Source organism: Entamoeba invadens (genome assembly GCF_000330505.1).
Source record: "Entamoeba invadens IP1 unplaced genomic scaffold scaff_1105074725265, whole genome shotgun sequence".
Taxonomy (NCBI): domain Eukaryota; phylum Evosea; order Mastigamoebida; family Endamoebidae; genus Entamoeba; species Entamoeba invadens.
Window position 1 is genome coordinate 137,228 of NW_004440112.1, and position 18,760 is coordinate 155,987.

The 18,760-nt window shown below is 29.4% G+C and overlaps 3 protein-coding genes across 3 annotated transcripts; all 3 read right to left on the bottom strand.

Annotated features, from left to right (window-relative positions):
* Positions 1–8,948: 8,948 nt before the first annotated feature.
* EIN_354920 (hypothetical protein) lies at positions 8,949–10,746 on the bottom strand (the record flags this gene model as incomplete). Its single annotated transcript, XM_004253893.1, has 2 exons — positions 8,949–10,645; positions 10,707–10,746. 2 exons carry the CDS (start codon positions 10,744–10,746, stop codon positions 8,949–8,951), a joined length of 1,737 nt encoding a protein of 578 aa, XP_004253941.1.
* Positions 10,747–11,372: 626 nt separating this feature from the next.
* EIN_354930 (hypothetical protein) lies at positions 11,373–12,878 on the bottom strand (the record flags this gene model as incomplete). The annotated part of the gene is made up of 1 exon (XM_004253894.1): positions 11,373–12,878. One exon carries the CDS (start codon positions 12,876–12,878, stop codon positions 11,373–11,375), a length of 1,506 nt encoding a protein of 501 aa, XP_004253942.1.
* A 567-nt stretch (positions 12,879–13,445) lies between these two features.
* Positions 13,446–16,969, bottom strand: EIN_354940 (hypothetical protein; the record flags this gene model as incomplete). Its single annotated transcript, XM_004253895.1, has 2 exons — positions 13,446–13,510; positions 13,627–16,969. 2 exons carry the CDS (start codon positions 16,967–16,969, stop codon positions 13,446–13,448), a joined length of 3,408 nt encoding a protein of 1,135 aa, XP_004253943.1.
* Positions 16,970–18,760: the final 1,791 nt, after the last annotated feature.

An 18,760-nucleotide genomic window follows, 5' to 3' on the forward strand; every position in this document is an offset into this window, starting at 1 on the left:
GTTTTTTTGATTTGATTTACACTTGTTCTTTGGCTTATCGCTAAAGTTTTGGAGCGAGACAACGTTTCACGACTCAACGCCGCATGGCTAATCAAAATACATGTTTTAACAGCTTTCTTTTGTTTTTCAGACATCAAAGACTCGTTAGTAATACTGTTAATAACATAGTCTGTTATTTCACCCTGTCTAACTTCCATCACAAACAACCGTTTTTGTTTGTGATGGTATTGATTTCATCAAACAATCAAAAGCTACAATGAATCGTTCCAAAAATCGCCGTGTTTATTATTAGAAAATTTACGAACGGTTTCGGATTCTTCATCAATATCTACGTTTTCCATCCCACAATCTTTGTATTTTTTAAATGCAACATTTTCAAACAAGCCAAGTTCTAAAAGAACAGTATTTATATTATTAAGTGATACTTTTTGACATTTCTGCCAACTGAAACATTAATCTTTCACCAACATCAGTTTGAACCATTTGTTCCTTTTCTCTTGTTTTTTTTTCTTCGTATAAACTTTCGGCGTTAATTGTATCATTAATAAGTTCTTGATTTTGTTCTATTTCGGTGTTGGTGTATTCTTCTTCATTAATTTGAAAATTTAAATTTAGTGTTGTTTGGTGTGCTTCTCGTTGAATATTCTGTTCTCCAATTAAATTGGTTGGTGGTTCTTGAAAAACATCTAATGTCCGCTTTGATTGTGTTTCAAAATATCGCTTTGAACTTGGAAGCGATGCAAACTTGATAAAAAAGAGTTCGGTTATTTGTGCTTTCGTTCTTGTAATATTAGGTTCTATTTTTGAAGTTATATCAACATATATCGAATCGTAGTAAGCCACAAAATTATTAACAAAGCATTTCTTCGTCTTCTTTATTAGTTTGTTAGTTTTTTTGATGAACTTTTTTATAACGTGAAGTATGTGCGTTTTTTGCTGTAAACCATTTCCCGTGATATAAACAAAAACAAAAAGTATCAATACCATATATCGCTTCAACATGATCAAGTGATAACTCTTTTAACAAATATGAATAAATCAACTCTTTGTGAAGTTGCATTCAAGTATTTTAAGTTCATTAAAAAACAATATAAGAAGTTGAAATTAAGATGTATTATTATTATTTATTAAAATAATTTGGTTGAATATAAATTATTTATAACTCATTTTGTTTATTTGAATGATATAAAAGATCAACCCTACACAAGGGAGACACCACAAAGTGTGAGTCGTCGAAAGTAGCTATCGATGCCTCCGATAAGCGAGATCTCCCACCGGAATTTATACCGGTGGCTGGATAGGGTCTGGTAAACCCTAAAGGCAATATATTAGGAAGAGTAAGTCGAGCCTTGCCACCTCGCATCTTCGCCGTTCCAGCAAGTCCCAACTCTGTGTTTTCAAAGGCTTTGAAAAAAACGCTCTGAACTTAGAGAGTCAGATTGTCTCTCCATTCGATTTTCAAAACAAATTCTTGCCATTTGAATAGCACAGTACCACTATTTGACTTTGGCTTGGATAAAACCTGGTAATACCAGGTGCAAAGATGTGGGTTATAAAAGATGACTCCTCGGCGCTATGTAGACTCTTTAAATGTTATAAGAGTAAAACATAATTGATTTCTTCTTATTTTAAGAATTATATTTTTTTTAAAAAATGTTAATTAAAAACATGGGCTTATTATGATGATAATGAAAAAAATCAAATCCTTTTTTAAAAAACTCTGCTTTTTTAGCATTGTCATATTGAACTGAAATTCAATATTACTTAATGTCTTATTTATTTGTACAATTTTAAAAATACTTTTACCACAAACGATTTTTTTGCCGCAAATAAAAAACTCTTCAGTCTTTTTTAAATGCATATATTTATGAAAAGTGGAAATTGTGTGACAGATAATAATTTAGTGACAAAACATCTTAAAAATTTTTTTCTTTTAAAAAATTTACAACTTATTTTTTTAACCTAAAAAATGGGACAATGACCAAAATAATAATATAAATAGTTTTAAAATTATTGGGTGATAAAGTATTTTTTTATAATTCTGTTTTGGTTTTGTTTCATCTGAAAACTTATAATTCTACCTTATAATACTAACTTATTAAAAAGGGTCAATTGTCTTATTTTTGGTTGTGCTTGTATTGACCTAATTCGTATTTTTTATGTCACTTCTTTCGAAATTGAAACGTTCATTATTTTTCACAAGAATAGAGTTTGACTATATTTATCATCTAAAGCGTCTGAGCTTATAGCTCACAAGTGCTGACCTATTTGCCTTATATTAATAAACTAAAATTTGGCATTTTCTTCTTTATGGAGGATTGTAGCTATGATTTTATTCTTACCCAAGGAAATCATCGTCAACCAATATTTATTATCATTGTTGTATTGGGCATAATGTTTCTATTTTTTTCATGGCTAAATAACTAATTGCAATACCATTTTCGTTTTTTTCTAATCTTTTTTTCAATTAACAATTAAAAATATAATAATAATTTATTATTTCGAGGACTAATTAAATGTATTTGTATTTCATTACAAGAAAGGAAAAAACTCAAGTAAAATGATGTTGGTTTTGATTCAAACGTGATAAACTTTTTTATTTAATTTATTTTTATCCTTATCACTTAATTATTATATGCCACCCTTTATTGTTTATCTGTGTAATAATAGGGTGGAAAAACCTGCTTTTGATATTTTTTGGTTAATAATGGTAAAATGTTTTCTAAATGTTATTTGATTTTATTTTTTTTATTTAAACAAAAAGAAAAAACATCATTTTCATTTTGCCTGAGCATTTTTTCGAAGTATTTAGAAGAAGGCCGTTACAGTCTATTTATATTACAATGAAAAGCTGAATTATTACAGAATTTATTTGAAAGAAAACGGGAAACGGCATACAATAGTAAGACATATAACCAAATATACATAAATTTTTAATTAAATTTTATTATAATATATTAGTGTAGTAAACGCAGTGTTTATTAGTCTTATATCGTTTGAATTAACAAACCAAATTATCATCTTCGCAATCTGCCTCATCATCATCTTCCTTATCTTCAGAGCAATTTGTATCAAGTCTTTTTGTTATTGTTGTTTTTTGTGCTTTGTTTTGTCTTCATAAACACATGAGTTAAAGTCTAAGTTGTCATTGTCGTGGTTTTGATGTTGTTAAACATAATAAACAAACTGTTTGACCTTGCAACGAACAAGATAATTTGATATCGTCGCTTTTGGAGATCTCCTTATAAACCCTTATAATTGGTAAAAAAAAGAACTTACATTATTTTCTAGATCATGTTTGCGATAAAACAATACCAAGTATGTAAATTTTGATTATTAGTAAAGTTAGTGCATGATATAATTATGTTGTTTGGATATTGTCAAATGATAATAATTTTGTTTTTAAATGTTTAATCTATTGTTAATACATGGTTTATATTAAAATTAATGACATTGCGAAAGAAAAAAATGGAATTGTATTAAATAATAAATTAACTATTTATTATTATCGTTTAACCATTTATTAAACTAAAATCGTATTAATAAAATTAACTAATTTACTATTAAATAATATTAAAAACCATAATTATCATTTTACTTATGCTCAAATCCGAATAGAATGAACATGAATTGATCCATTTGACACAACGTATCGAAGCCGTGGTTGTCGTTGTGTGTCTCTTTTGAACTTTCAAGTGTTAAATGGTTTTCATTACTTTTCAGACCCACCATTTGAATCAATTTTTGAAACAAGTTATAGTATATATTATATTTAATTTTTTAATGATTTTAGTTATTTTGTTCTTCTTTATAAAAGTATGTGCTAAAATCCCAAAATATTACATATATTTACTGTAATAAAATGAACAATATTGTCCATCAAATAGTAAGAAAGTTGAAGATAATCATTTATTATAATCAGTGGATAAAGGTATAAAAACACATTTAAGATAAACAACACATCAACTTTCACTTTGGCACCAGGTCTTCTCAATAACGTATTGGGCTGATAACAGTCAATGTCTCCATGATATTTTCAACAATTTTTGTTGAAATGTACTCTTGGGCAAGCATTTTGGCTGGCGGGAAAACCGCTTCACTACCATTTACTTGTTTTATTGTATAGAAAAATAACGTTTTTGGCATTTTGCCGATTTTTAAAATAAAAAATAATACGGTGGCGAAAACCCGCTTTAGATCTTTTTTTGTCTTTTCGTAACCAAATTATTATTGTATTATGATGAAAACTTATCCAATAACCAAACATTGCCTTTTAAAATTGTGAAAAAATAGTGTGTTTTTTCTCGGCATACAAATATTTTTTAACCAAATGTATTAAATAACACACAAAAACACACAATATACTTGAATTTATTCACCATACAGTAATGATTGCCGCACTTTCGGATCGTCCACAGTATCCTCCCAGTCTTTTTTATCATTTTTCTGCACGGCGGGAAAAACCGCTTTACTACCATTTACTGATAAAATTACTCACAATTTTAACCAAAGTTTCAATTTGCCTCAAATAATTGAGGTTTTGGTGGAAAAAAGCTAAAAAACCCGAGAAATTCTAACGGACATGTGCAGCGCCCTTTTACCGCTTCTGATAATTTACACAAAATTATCCGTCTTACATTGTTTTTATTGACCGATATTAATAAATTGCTTCGTTTATTTTATAAAAAGTTTAAAAAAAGCAAGTACAACGAAATAACGAGTCATTTATCGCTTGCTTGACAGGCACTTGAAAAACCGCTGAAAATGGATGCACTCACGTTCAGTTGGTGAGTAAATCCAAAGTGCGTTTTTCCAGTTTGGCAGTGAAATGCATTTCTGAGCGAATGAAGAATTTAACAAGAGGGGGTGTGAAATAAAGGTGCAGTCTGTCTTTGCTGAGAGACATTGAAAAGTGGTTTATTAAAAACATGTGCTGGCCCGTGTATTAACTATGTTGCTTGAGAGGTAATAGATTTGACTGTTGAGTATTTGTTTAATGGACGATTAAAAATTGAAAAAAAATATTAAGGAGTGAAAGGGGGTGTGAACAAAAGGTACACTCGCGGCTAGTGTTTTTGGGTTTTTTATTTCTGCAAAAAAATTGAAAAAATATTTAATAAAAAGTTCATTATTTTTGATAAATTCTGAGTTGTTTTTTGGTTATTTTGGCTTCAAAGAACAGTTTCGAAGTCAATATTTCTTGCTCCTCCTTTTATCATTCGGCAAATTTAGCCTTTACTTTACATAAAAAATAATTCACAAATTTCAATAACAAACATCGGCATCTTGAAAAAGTCGGAGAGACTCTTGTAAACCTTGTTTGAATCAAATCAAGGAAAAGGAAAAAACAAACTATACAAAAAACTATAATCATATTATCATTTTACTATTAAATTATCAAAAATGGTTTTTTTTCACCCCTTTATATTATTTTTAAATACATTTAAAATAGAATTAAAAAATATAATATAATTTAACGTGTAATGATTAAATAAACAAATAAACTGTAAACAAAAATGTGAAACTGGTCATTTATTTATAAAATATAGTTTTTAATATAGTTCATTTTTTGTTAAAAAACAAAGAAAAAAACCTCAGTTATTTATTAGTAAAATTTTTAAAATTAATACAGTCTTATTTGGTTGTTTTTGTCTTGTAAATAATTAAATTTTTCTGTTTTTTTTTCAATTTTTATCAATTTTAAATATATTTAATCCTAAAAATCCAATAATTATCTAGTAAAATAAAGGAATTTCTCTTCTAATTAACGAAAATTGTCTTTTTATTTTTGAAAATTATCCATAATATCATAAATTATCCCTATTTAATCCAATATTTTCCAATTAATTGTAATTATCTAGACACAATAGATAATTATATTAATTATTAAATTTTATCAACAATATTATACAACATTATCTTTATTAAAATGAAATTATCCACATTTTATTTAAATCAAAAATAAAAACAACAAAAATGTTTATTGATAACATTTTTTTATAATTTAAAAAATAATTATTTTGGTTGACAGGATATTTTTAATAATAAAAAAATATCATTCGAAATATCAAAAAGAAACCAACTTATAAATTATCTCGACTAAATAATTTCTGCAACGCTCTAATGAGGCTACAACATCTGAGGTTTCAAATGAAGTGAACGCATTACTAAGTTTTCCAGTAAAGATTCAAGTGTTGTCCATGAACGTATTACTCGTTCTGCTCTTCGTTTCCAAATTCCAAATATATTTTCTATGGGATTTAACTCTGGCGAGTATGCGGCGTTAAACACTACACAGTGACGAGTGCCAACAACAAGTTCCTCAATGTCGTTGTGTATTCCACAGTTATCACACCAAAAAACAACTCGAACGTTTCTCTGATCATAATATTGCATGAGTCTTTTAAAATACGCATTGAACAAAAGCTTGTCGTTAATTCCATTAACAATATCACAATAACTCATTCCGTTTACATCTATTGCACATACACTTGTCAATCGAAGCCCCCTTTTACTTTTTTGTTATAAAGACCTTCTTTCCACGTTCACTCCATCCGTACACATTCGTCGTAGCTGTTTTCCACGAAGTTTCGTCCAAACACACCCACGAATATCCCTCACACATTCTTGCGGACAATTTTTGAATGGCAGTTATTCTTTTGTCTTTGTTTACTTCCGAGTTCGATTCAGCACCTCTTGTAGTCTCTCTTTTAAAACTCAATATTGGAAGTTCTCTGTCTTCATAAACACCAGTTTTTCCTCTCATAAAATTTGTAATAGACGTAATAGATGGAACGATCTTGTTTTTCTCTTCCATTTTTTTGTCTATTCTTACAATAATTTCCGGGTGCTCAACAATTTCTTTAAACGTTTCTTCTCGGATTTCTACAATGTCTTCGACATTTACAATGTCATCCATTACCATCATTCCCATTATGTATTCTCTCATCTGATGCACCTTTGTCGTAGAGTCATTCTCCAAAAGTCTTCCTACCTATACTTGATATGGAGTCACACGACTTTTTTGTTATAATGATTTTTTGGCAATATACTATCCCCCTTTCTCAACTTGATCAACAATGACTTACAATTGTCGTTTTGAATAACACAATTGGAGGCATATTCGCCTAGTTGCCATTCATCTCCATTTTTTTCTCCAAAATGCGATTAGCCTTTTTTCGCCTCTAATGCAATTCTTATATACGGGTTTCTAGGTTTGGTAATACTCGTTGACAATGGAATGGGTCCCTCTCTAATCATTTTTAGTCTTCTTCATTTTTTGGGGGGGCGGCATTGGTTCAATAAATAGAACCGAGGTTGTACTTGTTGAAGGATTACCAGGAAGTGGTTCTGGTGCGCTATCTATAAATTGTTCTCTAACAACATGTTCTCTTGCGTTTATGTAAACCATAGCCGAGTTACTTATTTTATTTTTAATAAAAAGTTGTTTTTTAAAAAAAGGATGCTTTGTTTTTATTTTTGATTTAAATAAAATGTGGATAATTTCATTTTAATAAAGATAATGTTGTATAATATTGTTGATAAAATTTAATAATTAATATAATTATCTATTGTGTCTAGATAATTACAATTAATTGGAAAATATTGGATTAAATAGGGATAATTTATGATATTATGGATAATTTTCAAAAATAAAAAGACAATTTTCGTTAATTAGAAGAGAAATTCCTTTATTTTACTAGATAATTATTGGATTTTTAGGATTAAATATATTTAAAATTGATAAAAATTGAAAAAAAACAGAAAAATTTAATTATTTACAAGACAAAAACAACCAAATAAGACTGTATTTTACTTTGAAAGCCGCGTTTTTTAAGACAAACAATAAATTTGTGTAATTATATATTTCAAAATAAAAATAATAAAACACAATGACCAAAAAATCACAATAAAAAGGTTTGTTTGTTAAAGAAAACACTCAAGAGTGCAGCCAAAGCTTCAGCTAAGCGGAAACTTATGATTCTATAACGAAACTTTTTGGAGTGTCAGGATGGTATAATTTAAAACTTAAGAAAAGTAAACAACAGTTTCTATTAAAAAAGGTCACTTTATTGGTCATTATTTATTACTTAAGTTTATTCGTCAATGCATTATGTTATAATTCGAATTTTGTATTTTTTGTATCATTAATAATTAATTAATTATTTCATTTAAGTCTGTGTTGGTCTAAAATCAACAGAGCTTTTATAATGAAATATTTGTTAGCAGCAGAACACCCAAACAAATAGCCGCGGTTTGATTTAAAAAATCTTTGAAAGATTTTGCAATTTTAAATTCTATTTTACACATTTTTTAATAAGTATAAAAAATATTTAAAAATAATATGGTACTGTGGATACTAATTCAACATTTTTAAGGCCAAACAATCACAAAATATGAGTAAATTGGTGTTAAGAAAATTATTGGTAGTACCAACTTTTTGTTAACAGTTTATATATATAATATTTTATCATACAATTTATTTACAAAAACATATTCATATATAAGGGTATGGGAAAAACCCATCAAATTGTCTTAAACCCCTCAAGCTTCAAAAAACATTAATTACGATGTCATCCCGAAGAAGTACGATAAAAATTGGACAATAAGAAATGTTGTATAACAAAAACAAAATATAAAAATAAAAATAAAAATCATAGAAAATACATTTGGTTATAACTGTTCAAAACATGATCATAACAAGTCGCGTCTCGCGTAAAACCACAAGAAGTGACATCGGAGAATAAGTTTCAAGAACGCGGTTGTGGAGTTGGCTTGCAATCGTTATCCGAAAATATTGTTTCTAAATATAAAATATTTTTTTCTGGTTTCGACCAATCAATTGACGATTTGAGGGGTTTTAAAAAACTATAGGGGTTTCGAACAGACTTGTAATTAAAACATTTAAATTGTGATTATTTGTCAATTAATAATCCAAAATTAATGAATTAAAGAAAAAGTACGACAACTATTAGAGTAACCACTAACACAACATTTGTTTGAACACTCCCTTCTTTTGTTTCAGTACCACTATTGGTACTTTCATCATTAATATTACTCTCGCTGTTTATATTACTTTCATCATTCGTTTTACTTTCACTGTTTATATTACTATCATTATCTGTTTTACTTTCACTATTGGTACCACTCCCATTATCCCAGCACATTGCAATATCCGGAGCGTCTTCATTTTTGATTAAAGTGACCTCATCGAACGAATAAGTGTTTGTTGATGAATTCTGGTTTATAGCAGTAAACCCCCAGAAACTATTATTGGTGATATTCAGTTCTGAAAACAAGAATTTGTAGTAAGTCCACGTGTTCTTTTTGACGGGCACAAACTTGTCAGCTCCCGTCGTTTTATAAGCTCTGACCAATAAGCTTCTTTCAGAGTCCACCGTCCCTCTCACGTAGAATTGAATTGCGCTGTATTGGTCTGCTCTTGCCGCAAAATTAGTCGCAAGTTGTAAAGCGCCGAATGCGTCTGCGGTCATGTCAATGCAATATTTACCGACTTTTGGACTATTCGTCGATTTAAAGTTGATTGTCGACTTATACGACCAGTTGTTATAGACTCCAATAATACTATCTTGGTACAACACACTGTAGTCGTCCCACAAAGTACAGCACTCCGGCTCATTCTTTGGTTTTGTGATCTTTTGAAGTGTTTCCACATTATAAAATAGCCCATCTGCGACTTTGAAATTGCCATCTGCGACGTTCACGGCACCACCTGTTGTATTTGTCACTGTCACAGTGACAAAGTCGTCATTGATTGAATAGATTTTTAAGGTGATTGGCGTCTTCAATGAGTAGAAATACGTTTTCCCAGGCTGTAACATTTGGAACTCCCAAGTGTTGTACCACGTTCTGTTTAATGAAACAAAATCAGTGATCAAATCCGAGTCTTTCATTAAGACACTTTTGACGCCAATGTAGTGGTCATTCACTACAAAAGCAAACCACGCCGGGTTCGAACTTTTATAATTGACAGTTTTAATTTTGGTGCCTTCGGGATAGTCGCAGGCGACCATTCTGAACGTCACATTGACCATCCCATGTTCAGCAACATACTGCTGTGCATTACTGTGAAGATCGAAGTGTATCATATCACCTTGACATGGGATATTGTCCGCATTGGCTGGACATGAATCTTCTACACGAAAACGCAAGGTACCGACCGGTCCTACCATTTCATAACATACCCCACATTTGGTGGCATTGTTGTAAAAAGCCCAATTGGGCGCGGCACCAAACATGTAGCCAGGAAGAACCACTTCTTCTGTTTTTGGACCAAAGGAACAGGAACCACCCTTTTCCCATCCAACATAACTTGTGATACGACCTTTTGTACATGAAGAAAGAGGTGTAAGCGTGGCGGTTTTACTGCTCATCATTTTGGTGTATAAATTACTTGAAACTTGTGCGGTAATTTCTTCATAAGAAGGTGAGGTTTGTTCTTGTGTGTATTTCTCGACTTTCTCTTCAATTCGACAAAGTTTGGAATTTGAGAATTGAATGAATAATAACACAGCTAATAAAATGATCATTATTGAATTTGTAGAATTATTCGGTTTTTTATTTTGATTATTGGAATTTTCACCGTTTATGAAAAAATATATTTGAAAAGTAATGCATAAAATATCTTTATTTTCAGTAATTCAAAATAATAATTATATTTGTTGTCAAGTTTTGTTTACATAAACTATAATTAATAATATTTTTATTATATATTATAGTTGACATCTTAAATTATTATTACCTTTAATTTAATAAGGTGGTAATTATAGCAGTCGTTATTGAACTAAAACATGTTTTTTATAAAGCAAATAATTGATGTAAAATCAATTCGTTGTTTTCGATTATTGACAATATTTTGGTTTATTACTGAAAAAAATATCAAATATTATATTTTTATTAAAAATTACTAATTTCAAAATAAATTTAAAAAATTAATTTTGGCATCTTTTATAGATTTTTGTAAATTTATAATTTATGATATTTTATGGAAGTATTTCTTCGGCAAAATTGACACATCCCGAAACTACAGTTTCATATATACTAATAATCACGTTATGTTTGTGTTAATAAATGTATTATTATATTATTAAAATTGTTATAACAATGCTATTTATATTATAATATATTTTTTGTGGTTAATCAGTACTATAAAGTTCTAGAATATAAAGTTTTGGTTTTTAATTTACTTGATTTTTATTAAATTTTTAAATAATTATTTGATATAACATTTAAACCATAGTTAATAATAATATTTATTATATATTATAGTTAAATATTTTTATTTGGTCAATACTAAAAATATCATTAACGAACTAATTAAAACTATAGTTATTTTTTTATTAAATAGAAGTTTATTGCAACACACATTTTTCATGTTGTTGTTTCTGTAGTTCAAAATCTTCCACTTCTTGGCAATTTTCGTCCACAAGTGGCTCAACAATTTTATTAAACGTTTCGACCATTCCATTAAATCCAATGATTTCTTTAATTTTGTTATCTGACACGACTCTTTTTAGACTTTTAGGTGCTCTGATTGTATCGACATTTGAATCAACAATTTCAAGCAGTTCAAGTTGACACTTTGACAAATCAAAATACTTTTCTGACGTCTTCTCGATGACAAGTTTAGTTGTGCACATTGGCAAATCGATTTCACAATATGAACCGATGGTGCCATTTCTGAAATCACTCAACACAATTTCTTTCAAGTAGATACAATCACTCCAATTTCTTAAACTTTCCGTCTTTAAAAATTCCAATTTTTGTGGTAATTGGTCTACTAAATTACCGCGGACGTCCAAGTATTTTATACCCTCCAAATTGGCTTTAGAAACACATTCATTTTTGACTTTCATTTCGAGTTTCTCTACAGTGCTTGGCATTTTTAAATTGACTGAATTACATGGTTGGAAGACGGTGAGTGCTGTTAGACTAGTTACTTGAGTCAAGTCAATGTCTCCTCCAATGTTTGGTTCTTTCAAATTCAATTCCATCAAATAATACTTTTCATGGTTTTTGAGTACCTCTTCAACATGTCCTGGACGTTTTAAACAGCTATATGTGTATATCATCTTTTCCTTTGTTAAATCTTCTTTAATTTCAAAGTCGTCTTCTTTGTGTTGCATGAACTTTGTAGTCAAAAATATGACGTTTTTATATTTCAAATCAAGCGTTTCTATGTCGTCTGGAAGGTCAGTCACAAAGTAAAATTTGATGTTTTCTAACACTGAAAATTTGGAACAAAATTTGTGGAGCAAAAGAATACCAGTGTCTCTGACTTGTGGCCCATTTTTGGTGAAATCAAAGCGATTTGGATCATCACAGAACATGTGAAATGTCTCAAGTTTCGATTTTTCAAAATTCGAAAAATCGATAAAGGTGAAGTCACAGACGAATACCCACCCATTAATAGTCCACTTATTCTGTGTGGCTTCGGTGTATATTTTGAGGTGCTTCAAATTTGGAAATTTGGCGATATCAAAGTGTTCGCAGCGACTCGCACTGACATCATTTTGACTTGAAGAAAAAATGACTTTGAGTGAAACGATTTTAGGAAGAAGATCTTTTTGAGAAAGTAAACTATGAAACATGGAAATGTTAATTGTCAACTCGAGGAGATCTGCTATGTTAAAATAAGAGGTGTTTCGAAGATAAATGGAGCAAAGTGTCTCATGTTTTGTATGGGAAAACAATTTTAATTCTTGTTCAAGTGTTTTGTGTGAATAAAAAGGATTAATTCTGAGCATTGTAAAAGCAGTGTTACAGTCTTTTGATATTAAGAGAAATACTCTTAATGTGTTCAGACTGTCAAGGTATAAAATCACATTCATTAAGTAGACGCGTTCTAATTTGACCATATTATTTGTATTTATGATTTTAGAGTTCTAATTTGTTTTTACAATTTTAGTTGGTAAATTATTTATTCATAAAACATTATTAATAATTTCAACTTGTGTGTTGTTTTAAATGTAATTGTTTTTACTGGTTGAGTCATAATTAAATTAAATACTAATATTTTGAATAATTCTAAAATTTTCAATACATATATCTAGTGGATAATATGTATATCATTAGATTCGAGAAAAATCATTATTTTTATGTTTTAAAATCAAACTCAAATATAACATAAATATAATCAATTTAAACAAGTATTTGATCAAATTAACTTAATTTATTATTTATATAATCATTAGTCATGTATTTTTTTATCAAAATGACAACTTATACAAAGGATACAACTTACAACAATTTCAATTTATTTTTAAAATATTTAAACTAAACAAAAAACAAAACATATTAGAGGCGTATTTTCAAAATCACATTAAAAAAAATTATAAAAATAGTGTGTATTGTTCATTAAACAAATATTGGTAGATAATAAATTTCACATAAAGTGCTATTTTTTGTGTCGTTAAATAAATATGTTATTCTATATAAAATAAAATAGTCGACATAAAATGTTGCGGTTTGAAAAATAGTATGATTAAGACTGTTTTTCAATTAGAAATTTTAATTATTAAATATATAAATAATATAATTTCTGATATATTATACATTTTATACTATTATTATTTAAAAGTATAATAATTATAAGTTTAAATTAACTTGAGTCTGATCCAGATTCTGAATCGTCAACGGTATTGTGGTATTCTTCATAACTAAAAGCCTCTTTCGGGATTGATGGGTTATCACGGAGTAAGTCGCAAGAGAAAAAGCAATTAGTTCCAAACTTTGTAACACTTTTTGGTATAATTATGGAACTTAGTGATGTGCACAAGTCAAACATGTGTGCTGGGATTTCTGTGATACCTTCAGGTAGAACAACTTCTTTCAAGTTAACACAACTGAAACAACTGTAATATCCAACAGATTTTACATGAGAAGGGAATACTATTTTAGTAAGACTTTTGTTGTTGAAGAAACACCCTTCGTCCACACGTTGTATACACTTTTCGTTGATTGTTGATGGCCCAAACTCTTCGACATCTCGTCGTGTTAAAACAACATTGTTACACACAACACCCATTTTCTCAAAGAAGTATTTATTTGTTGTAAAACTCACTTCAAAGTCGCAAACCGTGATAGATGCGTCACCAATTTGTATTTCTTGAAGGGAAGTACAATCGGAAAACACGTCGAAGTTAATTTGAACATTCTTCTGATTGAAGCATACCCTTTTTAGTTTTTCGCAGTTCATGAAGCACCCATCTTCTACAAGTGACACACTTTCTGAGTTAAATGATGTCAAAGAAATGCAGTGTTTGAATGCAAATTTACCGATACGTGTGACTGAATTTGGTACTTTTATTTCACTCAATTTATAACACCTAAAAAACGCACAATGTGGAATAGTTTCAAGTCCATCAAAAAGTGTGATTTTCGACAATGAAGTACACCGTTCAAAGACCGAATTTGAAAAGTATTTCGTTTGTGGAATATTAACAAGACTGTCACATGAATAAAAACACTTTCGTCCAAGAACGACATTTGTGTTACACGAAATAGAAGTCAACGAAATACATCCATAGAAACAAGTACTCGCCAATTTTGTAACACTTTTGGGTAAGGTGAGTGTTTCCAGGCTATAACAATTAACAAAACAGCCATATGGTATTTTAACTACATTACTTGGTAACTTGACACTTGTAAGGAAGATCCAATTTACAAACATACTCGATAGTAATTTGTCACAGTTACTCATTCTTATACACTCGTGGTAATATACACACATATCTTCAGTTTCTATGTATTTTAAGTATCTAAGGTGGCTATCGATTGAAGTGTCAATAGTACGTGTTACATTCATTTTACTCATTTCAAGCTCAACAACTCTCTCGTCTTGCCAACATAATTTAGAATCCCAAATGTACCCAAAATTTTTTATATCATCTTGCGTCAATTTAATGTTATTAAATAGATACCCAAGTGCTTTCAGCCGTAAATGACACTCGTAGCTCACCACAAAAATGTTATTGTCTACTCCATTTGTATCAATTTTGGTCAAATTCTTGTTATTACAAAACAAGTATTTGTCTGCTTTTTCAAGTGTCGAAGGCAATGAAAGTTCCTTTAAATCGGCAAGTTCTGAAACATAATTTCGTATATGAGTCACTCCATTTGGTATCATTAATTTGGTCAGTGTTTTGTCTTCTGTTAACTTTTGCACAATAATATCGTCACTTGCTGTGATGCTTTTAAAATCAAACGAAGTGCCGTTTTCAAATATTATATTTGTTAATAAACTACACCCACTAACAAATCCATTTCCTATTTTGGTGACACTACGTGGTATTACAAGTTCTTCGAGATAAATTGAAGAATTGAACGCGTTCTTGCCTATTTCGACTACAGTACTTGGCACCACAAAATTTCCATTACATCCATACCACATGTTGTGATTTTTAATTTTAGTGATGGTAGTTGGAAACACAAAATTGTGAGTCAGATCAAACGAAAAATTGTTGTACATATTGATGCAACAATTCTCTGAGATTTCAACTGGGTTCTCTGAACAATTAGAAATGTATTCCATATCAAAGTCCACAAGAGATGATGGAAAATACACCGTTTTAAGATAATCATTATATTTAAAACGTTGTCCACTGATTTTTTCCGCATCGCGTAAATCAAACACTTTACATTGTTCTAAATTGTACAACACAACTTCATTGCACTTTGAATTGGTCTTCACTTCGTGCAATTTCTCGTCTGCAAGTTTTTCTTCGTCATTGTTGTATACTGGAGGGCTTTCATCATCAACATCAGTAACAACATCAAGTGCAGTATACCCAAATTTATTCATAATTTCCTCTTCCTCTTTACTGATTGCAAATGTCAATTTACCATTAAAATTTGGAAGTGTCAATGAACTTAATTGAGTGCAATTAGTAAAAATTTTAATGCCACAAAATTTGGTGTTATCTGGGAAATTCAATTTTTTTAAATTGGAACAATTATAAAATGCACGTGCACCGATACACAGAAGCTTATTTGGAATTACAAATTTGCTTAAAGAAGTGCACTTTTCAAAAGCGGATGTGTTGATAATTTGAAGTGATGATGGGACATTGATATCCTCAAGTTTTTCACAATGAAGAAACGCGTAACTTCCAATGACCTTTACAGTGGTGTCCATTTTCACACTTTTCAATAACAAACAATGGTCGCACACATGATCTGCTATGATTGATTGACCAACAAATTCAATGTGATTTAGATTGGAAAATTCAAATGCATAAAACGAAACACAAATATTTGGTGCAACAACAATGGACTCCATCCCACAGTCCGGACCAAAACAGTCACTTCCAAATGCAGTGATGGATGATGGTATTTTAACTTCTTTTAAAGACACACATTTTTTAAAAGTTTGTTCGGGGATGTGTTGAAGTGTAGATGGAAGTACAACACGTGTCAAATTGGTGCATCCATCGAACACGCTATCGCCAAGAAACGTCACAGAATTTGGTATTTCAATTTCTCGGATATGTGCTAATGTAAAAGCCTTATTTAAAATAACTCGAATGTTATTTGGGATGGTTATCACTTCTTCCTCACAATTTTTAAAACAGTTGTTGTCAATACAACACACATTTTGGGGAATTGTGTTGCCATACTTTTCTCTGTCTTCTTTTGTGTATTTTACATAAGGACAAATATTAAAGCGTTTCTTTTCTTCTAAAAATTTGTCATAAGAAACTAGATAAGAGTATTGGAGTCGCTCAATATTTGTGTTTGTAAGTTTTATATCGAACGGAGAAAACATATTTTGTGTTTGAATATTAGGAAATAAATTCATATTTTGCGGTGTTATTTGTATTGGGTTGATTCTAATTCTTTCAAGCATATACTGATACTTTTTACATACACAAACAATATTAATAAAGTCGGTGGGATTCATTAAGTATTTTGTGACAATTTGCATGGAAAACACATCAAGTCTGTTCATTACAATTACCAAGTTAAATATCAGTTTTGATTATAAATCAATTGGTATGAGTTCGAGTAATTTTTAATTTTTTGAAGTTTAACATTTTTACACCGAATAATTTAATTGAAAATAATAATAATAGAATACTATTAACGATTATCAATTTGAATATTTTAAAAAACAATTTATCACTTCGATTTAGTCTCCAAACTATTACTTCAAGTTGTTTTATTTTGTGAGTGAACTTGAAAAACTTGGGTGTGCATGTTTTTATAATTGTATTAAAGATAATATATTGCAATTTCCCCAATATTACAATTAAAATCAAAGTCTTTTGCTTTGGCGATTGTTTTTAGCTACTTACAATTTACATTAAAAACAACCAAATTCAACGAAATCGAAATCTATTGTATTATGATAAAATGTTTCAAGTGGGTTTACATTAAGAGAACTTTATCATCGTTTTTTAAGAATGGAATTAAATAAAGTTTAAGTTGATTATTACAATATTATTTATATTTTGATTTTACAGTAAATATTCGATAAGAGGGCTATTCGATATAAGGATTTATTCGATAAGAGACCAAAAAATAAGAGGGAGGTCTCTTATCAAATATCAAAAAAAATCAAAAAACAACAATTTCTTTTTTTGCTATTTTTAATATTTTTTGTCCAAAACCTTAAAATGGTAATACATAAACCAAATTGTCATTAAGTTAAAAAATAATCAAAATAATTTTTAAAATTATTTTAAAAGCAAATTTGTTTTTCATCTAAAACGGAAATAATGTTAATTAACGTGTCGTTGGAGCGCGTTGAATTATTTTGAAACAACGCATGTTTATTTTAAAAACAAATAGTTGCCATATTGCTCTTCATGTGTTTGGTTTAAATGCTGTTTATGTTGTCTGTCAATATTTTGATTTTATAACGGACGTTTTGTGTTTTAATAAACACTAGTAAAATAAAGCATTTGTTTTTCATATTATCAATTACAAAAGTTTTATAAAAATGGCAAAAAAATTTTTTGGGTGAAAATATAATTTGGATTTTTGTTGAGACAAAAAACAAAATGTGGTATTTTTTGTTAATTATTCAAGTTTATATTATTTGACCTTATATCGAATAAGACTGGAACATAGACTGGACTATTATCGAATATATACTGTACTTGTTTAAAACTAACTTGTTGAGTGTATATTATTGACATTTAATATATTAACTTATATATAGAAATTTAATAATGATGTAAATTGTTCATTACAATTGAAAAACGTAATATTAAACGAGTAGTGAATTAAAATACATTTTATTTCTTCTCCTCCTTCTTTTCAGTGGCAGCAGCCTTTGGTGCGGCTTCTTTTTGTGCAGCAGCAGCTCCCTTCTTTCCTCCCTTCTTTGGCATGTGTTTTAAATGAGTGATTTGAAAGTTGCTGTCTTCCCTTTTATCGAGTATATATTTTTGTGATATATGAGAGCCCGGTTTTCTCTTACACAACAGGTGTATTGCGATGACAAACAGTAATTCATTTCAATCAAAAATATTTATCCCACAAAATGTGATATGCCACAACTCAAAACATCCCATTTTATCTCACATTATATGTCTATTGTAGCATAAAAATATTAAATTTTTTGAACAAAAATGAAAACTCGGCAGATCACACGATTTTTCATTAACATTCACTACCACAACGCGCCACGTCATTGTTGTAAATAGCACACCAAAAAACGTGGTGATGTGGCATCTGGGATTCCCGGTTAATGATATAATAATAAGGGCTATAAACATCCACAATAACGATGCTC